Source organism: Siphateles boraxobius, unplaced genomic scaffold (assembly GCF_051911475.1).
Source record: "Siphateles boraxobius isolate OS27281-9 unplaced genomic scaffold, OSU_SipBor_1 11, whole genome shotgun sequence".
In the NCBI taxonomy this organism is placed as follows: Eukaryota; Metazoa; Chordata; class Actinopteri; order Cypriniformes; family Leuciscidae; genus Siphateles; species Siphateles boraxobius.
The window spans coordinates 4676829-4688712 of NW_027508711.1; the positions used below are offsets into that span (position 1 = coordinate 4676829).

Here is an 11884-nt window from a genome sequence, read left to right on the forward strand (position 1 = left end):
CCATTAAACAAACTATATATTAATATAATTTAGCATTGTTTGGTCTTATAAGATAAATAAAAACATGCACTGAAAAGTTATGTAGATGGTTGATTATTTGTCAAGCTAAGTAATTTTTTTTCATAGATTAAAATAGCTTTTAAAATATGCAAACTGGCAATATTAAAGCGGTTTAAAACATCTCCCCTTAAAACGATATTGGTCTCGACTATTTAAATAAAGTTAAAGGAATATGACTTGGCCTGAAAAAAATTTTCAGTCAGAAGAATTTTTTTAACTTTAATCCCTGTACTCTGCTCTGATTGGTCTGTTGTGATTGGTTTACTCTGCTCTGATTGGTCAGATGGCCCAGTGTATTGTCATTGGTCTACTCTGCTCTGATTGGTCAGATACTCCAGTCTGTTTTGATTTGTCTACTCTGCTCTGATTGGTCAGAAGGCTAAGTCTGTTGTGATTGGTCAGAAACAAAATGCCCATTAATTCGAGCTTCGAGTCGTCATTCTTTGGAAGTGCATCAAAAGGGGCTTTTGCACTGGAGGAACATTTTAGTAGTCCCTATAACCATTGCAGGAAAAAGCCACTTTTTCTCATGTTCGCACCGCAAGAACTGTGAAGGATTTTAGTTCTAGGAACGCCCTATTGACTATATTAGCTCCTACTTCAGGGTAGGGTTTAACCCAGCACAATAGGAACCAACCACCAGTCACTAAAGTGTACGTAGATTGGCTGAAAACATGCCATACGAAACACCGGCACCTGCCATTTTTAAAAAGCCGTGTAAACACAGAGTTTACATATGCTTACTCCACGTACTAACATAAACATACAGAAAGCTTATGTTAACGAAATGTAGCTGACGCCTTTGTTTGCGCTTTGATGCTCCATATTTGGATTTAATGCAAGTGAAACCGGGATTCTGCACAATAATGAATGCTGATAAAGAACAAAATTGTGTGGTCGTTGCTGAACTAGTTTGGTCAAGCTGTTGTGGTGCGTTGTGGTGCAAGAAAAACTAGACATGCAACACACACATACACACAAAAAGCTAATATGTGAAATTACAGGGTATGGATTGCCATTTTGCAGCTGTAATAAGCAAGAGAGGTCTAATAACATTCCAGCATTCCTCTTTAGAACAGCCAATAGCATTCCAGCTTTTTGTAACCGGGTGGCCAATTGCGTTCCAGCATTCCTCACTGTCTTTGTGCCACTTGTTTTCTTACTGCACTCCTGTATTATTGGACTTCCTGCTGATTCACAGTCAACACTAGTGAATCAGCAGGGATGAACCTCTGAATCACTGAGATTAAATGATCAGCAAGGATGAATCATTTGATCTGATTCTCCTACAATGAGCCTGTGGAGCTGAAGCCCAGCAGGAGTCACTCACACAGTCTGACGCTGAAAGAAGAAAAAACGAAAGAGGAAAAAATGAAACAGAATGGGAGAATGTGAGAAATGAGGTGAAAATTGAAAATGCGGTTCACCTGCTAAAGAGACCCGTCATGTGTTTAAACAAGGAAATTAAAGACAATGAGAAACTAGTCGTTGAAATGATAACATCTTATTAGCCGTGCGCGTGTGTTTATTCAAGCAGGAAAGGGAAAATTTTGAGTAATTATGAGATTTTATCAGGCTTTCACTGAGCATCCAATAACACAACAGTCATACTGTTCCACGTTTAGAATACAGGCTGTGCTCAGAATGGAAACTAGTGTACTATATACTGCACACTATGCACTGTATACTATATTTTATGGAAAAGTAATATAAAACCACGTTTTAATCAATATGCTACATTGCTGTCACGTGTTGCATGTAAGTGGTCTCACCAACTTTGTACAGTTCTACAGTTATTTTGCATTTTTTATTAAATGCATAAAATGTCCTAACTTTTTTTTGTTTATTTGTTGTTTTTTTATTGCAGATTGTATAACACAAGACAGGGAACATCCAACAATGTAAGACACATCCACCAGGATGAACAAGCAGTAAAGACAAACAACTTAAGACACTAAAATAATACATATTTTAACATAGAGAAACATAAAGTTAATAGACTTTCTATTTAGTTTTTTATAAAACATTTGAAGCTTTGAAATATTTTCACAAACTGGCATAGAAATATATTAAAGGAGGGCTTGCATTTTTTCCATTTACATGTGGGAATATGATATTTACCCAGAAATAAAACAACGTTTACAACATTAGAGAAAAGGGAATTTAAATCACACTTTAAAAAAAAGAGGATATTTTGTAGAACAATAGAAGGAATTGTGTTCATTTTTACTGACAACTAGCAATGTATATCATACCAAAATTTAGAAGTAACCTCAGAGTAAAAGAACAGGTGATCGAGTGTTTCAGGGAAAGAAGAACAAGGATCCACCTCGTAATTAAATCTTTCTGTATAAAATCATTAATAGAGTAAATCCTTACCACACTTCCTATATACTGCAGAGATAGTAATATTAGTATGTTAGGGTGTTATTCTGAACAATAGATCAACATAATACATTAGCTGAATTTGGAATAAAATAGACAAATACACTTCCTATTTTTATCTTATCTTGATGTAGCAGAAATCGTGAAAGCAGTATTCAGCTAGTCTCTTCTTTCTTTCTGGCCAGCAAAAAGGATGTCGATGGTTTTAAATTTGTGCTGATTTTTAGGGAGGGTCATCATGTGTCGGCTGAAGGTTTAGTTTAAGGTTGCTGAATGGAGAAAATACAGAGACCTATTTAAAGAAAGATTGCGTGTGATTAAGAGAAAGCGATGCATGTTTGTTTACGTGTTTGTGTGTGTTGGTTTGGTGCCAGTGGGCATCCTCATCATGCCAGACGGCAACTTATGTTCATGACGCATGATGATGGCCTCCTCAGTTACTTGGCTCTTGTGTGTGTGTGTGTGTGTGTGTGTGTGTGTGTGTGTGTGTGTGTGTGTGTGTGTGTGTGTGTGTGTGTGTGTGTGTGTGTGTGTGTGTGTGTGTGTGTTGCACTAGTCAGATGGTAAATGCACAGCTATATTTCCAGTATGTAACATGTTCTAAGCACCAAAGTTTAAACGCAGGCTGTAGATGAACATAATCACAAATACTTTTATTTCTTTAAATTATAAATGATCAGTTATACATCTGACTCTAAATCTGACAGGATGAGCCACATTTCACCCTCTTAATCTGTGGTAAAATCACTGTAGTGCTCAACATTGAGTGTTTTATTCCTTCATCAAACTCTAGAATCATCTCAGTGTAGATCTAGGCTTCTAATGTAGCCGACTGTCATCCTGTGGCTGTGGATGAGAATAGAAGAACAGTAAAGTGCACAACAACCCTGAGTATAATAATCACATCACCCTACAGTGCAGGTCACTGAGCCACTGTCATGCAGTCTATAAAGCTGATCAATACAAACAAAGACTGTGAGGATTCAGTTAGCGATCAATCTCCACGGCCTGACCTGCATTAAAGGAATAGTTCACCCAAAAATGAAAATTATTTCATCATTTACTAACTCTCAAGGTGTTCCAAACCTGTATGAGTTTCTTTATTCTGCTGAACACGGAAGAAGATATTTTGAAGAATATGGGTAAACAAACAGTTGATGAAACCCACTGACTTCCATAGTATTTTTCACATTTACATTTATGCATTTGGCAGAAATGTTTTACCCCCATAAAGGGTTGGAACAACATGAAGGTGAGTAAATGATGACAGAATTTTCATTTTTGGATGAAATATCCCTTTAAATCAGACTCTTGAAACAAACATCTTTATCTTTGTGCTACTACTTCTCTAATACTTTAATTCAAATATATTTGTATAGTGCTTTTAACAATATAAATGGCTCTAAAGCAAATCACAAACACCTAGTGAGTGGCGATGCACTAAAATATATCAGCTAGACTAATTAATGAGCAATAAATCAGCAATTATGTGCATGTGTAATTTGATATAATGAAACTGATTAAAGTGTAAAGGCCTATATAAGGGTTATATTTCCCCCTCAGACAAAAGCCAAATAATATAGTACATACTTCACATACTATTACAATGTAGTATTAAACAAACCAGTACTTTCCAAAAAAAAAGCAAGGCCAAGCCTTAGATATCTTTAAAATCTTTGGAATTAAAATACTGAAAAAAGACGTCAGATTGTCCTAGTGTTCATAAGCTGAATTGCACATAACTATTTACTATCTTACAGTTATACAGTCACTCTAGGCTTCTATGACATATGATCTCTCATCTCATCCATGTTTTGTTACAGAAGCTGCCTTCTTATGCCGAAATTTGCATTGCCTCACTCGCAACACACAAGATAGTGAGGCTGACATTTCCTTTCCACGACCCCTATGGACTAAAAATACCCTGAGGTACATGGACAAGCACAACAAGCCTGCAGAGATACACACAGATTAGTGTGAAGAGAAACCCTCAGCCATGAGGCCAAGATGGGTCACATCCAACAACACTAGAACACAAATAACACATCTGAACATCTGCAACAACGTCACAGCAATGACAACTAGACACACACACTTGCATATATTGGTATATATTGGGGTTGTCAATGCACACACATACACACACACACACACACACACACACATTGTAAATTTGCATATATATATATATATATATATATATATATATATATATATATATACAGCACAAAATAGATTGAGTTACTGAGCGTTGTAACATACGCGCACTCTCTTTATGTTTATTATATATACACGCGTTCGCTCAATTTAACATGTAGCCTATACAGATGCAGTTCCAGTGCACTGGTGCCCGTGAACCCGTTATCAAAGCCCTTGGCCGAGATAGTGGACCCCCGTGGCGCGGTGTGAACTCACCCATAGCTCGGTTCCCCAGCTCATGGTTTCCACGCGTTGCTCGCGTAATAATCCACGATTCGTGCGTTCGGGTGCGTGTTGGTACTCCAAAGCACAGCAGCAGCACAAAGTTCGTGTGTGTCGCTCTTCTGTTTCTGCGCGAATGAACGTGCGCGTGTGTTTGCGTGGGGGGTGGGTGGGTGGTTGTGTTTGTGTGTGTGTGTGTGTGTGTGTCTCCGGAGGCTTCGAGTACTGCCCCTCTCTCGGTTCTTCCTGATATGAGAAGGGCGCCTAAAATGCGGCGACTTTGCACGCTCGTTTCCTGAAAATGGCACAGAACCGCAGAAGCATCATGTTCAAATACACAGTCAGTCACAGTCACACACTCTCAGAGAGACAGACGCAGAGCTCGGCCACGCGCCTCACGGCCCCGTTGACAGCTGCACTGGCGGGAGCGCGCACGCCGTAGAACGCAAAAGAATCTGAGGGAAAAAATCGATAAATGATTATTCACCTCAATCGCTGGACAGATGGCGAGCCTGTTCAGAACAATAAGAGCTAGTTTTTATTTCTTGTGGTATCCAATGTTTCCATGTGGATGTTGAAAAGTGTTTTTTATACATATATAAATAATTAATACATATTTCAAATAATGTTGAGATTTCAATGACTGCTAAATATTGTGAGATTATTATTATGTAACATTAGCATAAATATATACTAATAATATAATATATAACATGGGGTTTGATATAAATGGCTCACTTTAATTTCGGATTGTGTCAGATTATTACTCTCTGCACTATGTCAAAACTCGTAAATGTTTGGAAGATTTACATTACTGAATAAAGAGATTTGCAATGCACACTCATAAACTGATGAAATGTGATTTTGGAAGGAGCACGTGAATGATGACAGTTGCTGCTGAGGAGTTCAGGATAAAGGCGAGCTTGTAGCGCCATCTAGTGGACATAAGCCTTTATGGCGCAAGCATGGTCTACAGAAAATTAATGTTTTTAATACCAAACAAATTTGACCCACTTCATCCATAACCTTTGTAAACACTGACTTAATAAACCCTAAATCATTCAATTGTCCCTGCGTTTTATTGAGGTGTTTTTAGTTTATTCAAGTTCAAATTATTTTATTTAGGGCCATAGCACATTTAAAAACAGCCACAAGACTGACCAAAGTGCTGTACCAAGTAAGTATGGTTCTGAATTAAGGGTTAATGTGTAACCATGAATTATAAATAAAATAACATTTAAATTGCATCTCTTTAAAAAACAGAAATTATTTATATTTTGCAGTGTACAGTTTTTAGGTTTATAGTATGTAATTGTTTGTGGCAGTTTCTTCTTTTCATCTCTAGATGGTAGCATTTAGTTTTACTGAAACACATGACCTTCAGACTTTCTTTTTCACTTTAGCCATTATTTTGAAAAGATTTTGTTTCTGTTTTTAGTTTTTATGCCTCATACACAAGTCTGGTTTTGTTAAGGCCAATGCAGAAGGTTTGAGGCGATAACCTACTAATCTGAATTTGACTAACTACTATAATTAGGGTTAAACTGTATTTTCTAAATGCTAAATGATATGCAGAATAAAATGAGATATATAGGTAACACATTTCCGCATTGATCACATTCTCATGGTGGCTTCCAGTATGATGTCCTGCTTTTAATAATAGTAAAACACAGAGACAGTGATAATAGTATACTATACTCTTAAACTTTAATCAGTTTATTACAGATTTTCAAATTCAAATGCTGAAGGCATCCACACAATATGAAGCCTTCATCAAAGCATCTCACTGTATGTTGATTTTTTTTAAAACTATGCATTTGTTGACTTTATACTGATCATTTTATCTGATGTTTATTGTTCAAAGATTAAAATATATATATATTTATTTATTTTTTCAAGTGTCAATCAATGGAGATGTCAGTTATCATAATGTAAAATGTTGTGTTTGCACATCAAACAATTTGCATAAATCCAAAGATCAACAGTTTAAAGAAGAGAGATGCTGGACAGAAAATCAGAAAATCAATGGCACTGGCATATACTGGCAACAACATGTACTTTTCAAGTATCTGATTTGTACCATAATTAGGCTAATATTCAACTAATTTCTTTACACAATTACTTGTTTAAGTACTTGTTATTTAGTATTATAAAGTATATTTAGTAATACTCGTTCTAAAAACAAGAAAGTTCTTCCTGTTCTTCAACATGTTTTGTAGTCCTTTAGTTGATTGGTTCATCAGACAATAAAAAGCAATGTACAGGCAACAGATAACAATAAACTGTATGTGCATGCCTTGTGAAATTGTAATGTCAACATTACAAAAGAAAAGCACAGCTCCAAATGTGCAGCCATAAAGGAAAAATAAAGTTGCTGAGGATGGTGATCGGACCCAAAGATTTTTGTTATACAAAGACAGTCGTATTACTTATGGGAAAAAGTGCAATGAGAAATATATCAGAATAAGTGGAGCCCAGGATTCCCCATTCAAGTAGACGGACTTGGTCTTGGAGGCCTGAAACAGCTAAATGGATTGGAGGCGTTGCAAATATAACCACCGACTGAACAGACTTTCCTTGAAAGTCACTTTGCAGAAGCCCTGTCACATACTGTAGTTTAAGGTCCTGTTGTTTTCTAAAGCAGCGTGATTACTCACCATCAAATACAGGCTAACCAGCGCTAAAATGCATTCTTCAATATTATGATCGATTCATATCATCATAGCTGCTAGAAACAAAGTCGCCTCATCCTGGACCCTCTCTGGCACATCAGAACGAGACTGCAGCTCATTCATTAAAGACTGAAGATAGAACAAAAACAATAGGTTATCTTCACATACAGTTGATTCACTAGATGCATAGCAGGTGTCATCAACTTCATTATTAATGTAGTAAAAAATTTGAAAACAATAAAAATGGGAATTAAGACTTCGCCATGTGTTTATCAGCTACAGTTAATTTATAATAAAACACTTACAATTTGATTCGAGATACATGCTGCCCCATCTATCAAGCTTCAGTGTGTTTGCTTCTCTTGATCCTTGGGATTTTGACTCTTCCTGTTTGTTCTTCACCGCCTTGTTCTCATAATTCTGATGATCAAACTGTAGTTTGCTGATCATTATTTTCTTCACACCTTGTCTTCCAATTTCCACTTCATATTTGTCTGTTTTAAACACAAATTTCAACAAAATATAACATGTTTTCTAAATTCATAGCTCAAAAATTACACAAATGTTACAGCAGAAATTAAAAATAATAATTTTAACCTATAAGGAAAGCATAGTAATTATAATAATAATGTGGTTTGACATAAATGCTTTTGTCTTGCCATTAATAAGAAGTTAAACTATTGTAGGCACGTGAATGGCAAAAAAATCACATTAAATACTGGATTAAATTTAAAATCTAAATGTAGCTACAATTCAGTGTGATGTTATGGTGTCATTTTTTTTTGTTGTTGTTTTTTTTGCTAGATCAACTTCCTGCACTATGCACAAAATGTTATATAATATAACATATGACGTGGTGATATGATATATAATTATAGATATTTGGAAGACTTACATTTACTGAATTAAAAGAAATCTGCTCTGTCAGCGCGCTCTCATGAACAACGATGAAATATAATTTTGGCAGAAGAATTTGAATACTGGCAGCTGAAGCTCATGCTTGCAGAATAAAAGAGAAGCTACAGCTCTATCTAGTGGACAAACTCGATGAAGGCTCTGCTTTTGTCAGGTCAGCGTGTTTGCCACCCACAGTATTGACTGGTTTTATTTAAAAGTAAATCATTATGGTAATTAATTACCGTTTAAAAAATAAAATTAGTAGGACAACTAAATTATATGCAGTAGGAGTTAAATGCAACACGTGAAAGGCAATGTTTTTCACTTACAGAAGTTTAGCAAACAAACTACTTTTGAAAGCTTTGTTTGAAATCATGTACACTCAAATGAGGTTTCAGAAAAGCAGCTTTATTTACAAAAATCAGATCAAGGAGCCACCAAATAGAGATCACATGAAAATGAACCATATGCAAACATATAAGCCTGCTAATGGGCATTTCTATAGGCTCAGTGGTAACTCAAATGTTTACTTGTGCATAATGACACAACAACAAGTGAAACGCTAATAAACATTATTTATTGCATAAATACAATTAATTGTATTTATAACATATCAGAAAACAGTTAAAAAGTTGCAAATAAAAGCAAAAAATAATAATAATAATCGTGAGCTTAGAATTATATGGTTCTATCTCCACTTTTGGTCGAAATTGAGTTTTTGACAATCTTATCCGGTGTTTATTAATGCCTGTGTGGTGTTATTTTTGTAAAAAAAAAATATATTTTGTTAGTAGTTATTAATAAAATAAAAAGGTTCCATCTCACAAAACAGCTGCAGGGATTTAAAAACTTTGATGCTCAATATCTCAGAACTACCCTAAACGGAGATAGAACTGTTAGCTCACGTAATAATAATAATAATGCAATAAAGTGGCCATTTTAAACTGGGTCCTGTACTCGGGCCCGTTACTCCACAGTCTTGACTTATCCCGTCACAAGTTGTCAGCCAACAACCAGTACAGTTATTTCACCTGAGATCTATTTAACTAGCAGTTGTAAACAGGTCTGAGGGAATTCAGAGATGCTGCGGCGGCAAGACTTCTAACAGGTACTAGAAAACGGGACCATATTACTCCAGTGCTACGGACGTCATTTGCACTGGTTGCCTGTACGATATCGTGTGGATTTTAAAATTCTTTTGTTGGTTTTTAAATCCTTAAATGGTCTGGCCCCTACTTATCTTTCGGACCCACTGGTAGAGCATGGTCCAGTTATGTCTCTCCGGTCGTCAAATCAGAGATTTTTAAGTATACCGAAATCAAAGTTGAAGAGTAGGGGTGATCGCGCGTTTTCAGCTGCGGCTCCAAGACTGTGGAATGCGTTACCTTTTAGTATTAGATTTGCTCCATCCTTGTCTGTTTTTAAGTCTAGGCTAAAAACCTATTTGTTTGATTCAGCATATGGCTAAGGATGAACTGTATTGTATTTATATTTGTCTTTTGTACTGATGTAAAGCACACTGGTCAACTGGTGTTGTGTTTGGTAGTGCTATATGACATTGACATTGACATTGCCTGCCATAAATCACCATTCTGACAATGTTTTTGCAAACTATAAAGACAAGAGGTTTTGGAAGCCAGAGGAACAGGAATGGTTGAGACATCAATGCTGGAACTGAATGTCCATAGTTTTCTAAAAGAGAGTTTAATTATTCATAATATTCAAACACAAATATTAGCCAGTGCAAAGTTATATATATCTACGGGGTGATCAGTTTAAATCATGTATCTGTCAGTGACATAAACTCACCTCATCTTGAACGGTCTTTGGTACATCACACTCAAGTTTAACTGGATCATGAGAGACTGAAGATAAAAAGGAAATAACCCCTTTAACACATGCACATTGTATGTTTACAGAGAGATCATGAATTCATCAGAGCAGTGAGAGCTAATGTAATAAAATACTTACAGGTTGGATTGAAACGCTCCATGCTGTTACATCTCTGGTGTTTCACTGTCTCTCTTGGTTCATTGGCTTGTGGTTCTTCCCGTTTGTTCTCCATCGCCTCTCCAATTTTACATTGGCTTCTTTCCTTTGACAATTTCACTGTATACAATTTATAAAAACAATTTACATTTTGTATAGTTAGTAAAGTAGTTGTTAAGTTTAGGAATTGGGTATGATTAAGCGATGTATGGTCATGCAGATTAAGGCATTAATATGTTCTTTTGTAAACAGCCAATATCTTAGTAATATGCAATGCACGCTAATAAGCAGCAAGACCTTAGGTTTGATTTTGAAATTTGTGGGGGGACATCCCCAATATCAAGGCCACATCCGGGTTCTTGCCTGCATTGACTACAGTCCATGAGTACAGTTGAGACGCTTTTTGCGTTTTGATTTTTCACACAAAAATAGATACTGAAAAGAAGTGAATTTTCAAATGACATTTCATTAGCTTGTAGACTAAGATATTATCAATCAATAATACCCATACGTATTTTATATTTTCCACAATTAGCTCCAAAAATAAGGTGCTTTTTATCTCAACTGTACCCATATGTGGTACAGTTGAGACACCCATTTGTTAATTATGTAAAGGTAACTAACGTTCGTTGCAAATATAATCAATAAAGACAAATAAAGAAAATAACAATTGGGCAAAATGTTTATTCATCCATTTAAATTCATTAATTTTATTTAAATTAGCACTGGTTAAAAAAAAATATATATATATATATATATATATAACAGGAACAATATATTTCATATATTCATTAATAATACAGTTTAAATATCACAAATATCAAAAAAAATTCATTTGCGTCATATGCTGGCTAACTACGACGTTTAACCTGTTATCATAACACTGAACAACTAAACAGTGTGTTTCCTAATAGAACTCTACCGGGGGTACAGTTGATACACGTGTGTCTCAACTTACCCCGCTGGCCACCTCACACATTTCTCTAGATTTTGCAATGACCTTGCATGACACAATACCATGAAATCCTCCATACCATCCTCGATCTGTCAGTGGATCACCAGCTTCCTGACGGACCGGCAGCAGCGAGTGAGACTGGGGAAACACACATCCAAGACTCTCACCACCAGCACTGGCGCCCCCCAAGGGTGCGTACTCTCCCCACTGCTCTTCTCCCTGTACACTAATGACTGCACTTCTAAAGACCCCACTGTCAAGCTCCTGAAATTTGCAGACGACACCACTGTCATCGGTCTCATCCAAAACGGTGACGAGTCTGCTTACAGACTGGAGGTTGAACAGCTGGCTGTCTGGTGCAGTTATAACAACCTTGAGCTGAACACGCTCAAAACAGTGGAGATGATCGTGGACTTCAGGAGGAACAGCTCAGCACTCCCCCCACTCACCATCATGAACAGCACTGTGGAAGCAGTGGAGTCATTCAGGTTCCTGGGCACTATCA

The 11884-nt window shown here is 36.4% G+C and overlaps 1 protein-coding gene and 1 long non-coding RNA gene across 6 annotated transcripts in view; one reads left to right on the top strand and one right to left on the bottom strand.

Annotated features, from left to right (window-relative positions):
• Positions 1-5114, bottom strand: part of fnbp1b (formin binding protein 1b) — an 88119-nt gene extending 83005 nt beyond the window's left edge. For 3 of the 5 annotated variants that reach the window (XM_077194288.1, XM_077194292.1, XM_077194290.1), the window contains exon 1: positions 4861-5113. In XM_077194288.1, the coding sequence (XP_077050403.1) occupies positions 4861-4884 (24 nt within the window). In that variant the 5' untranslated portion in view covers positions 4885-5113. Of the gene's footprint in view, positions 1-4860 lie in introns of all 5 variants that reach the window. The other 2 variants (XM_077194294.1, XM_077194293.1) reach the window with 2 other exon arrangements.
• Positions 1390-4312, top strand: LOC143699606 (uncharacterized). The gene is made up of 3 exons (XR_013188532.1): positions 1390-1463; positions 1928-1961; positions 4269-4312. It is a non-coding gene; the product is annotated as an uncharacterized LOC143699606 (long non-coding RNA).
• Positions 5115-11884: the final 6770 nt, after the last annotated feature.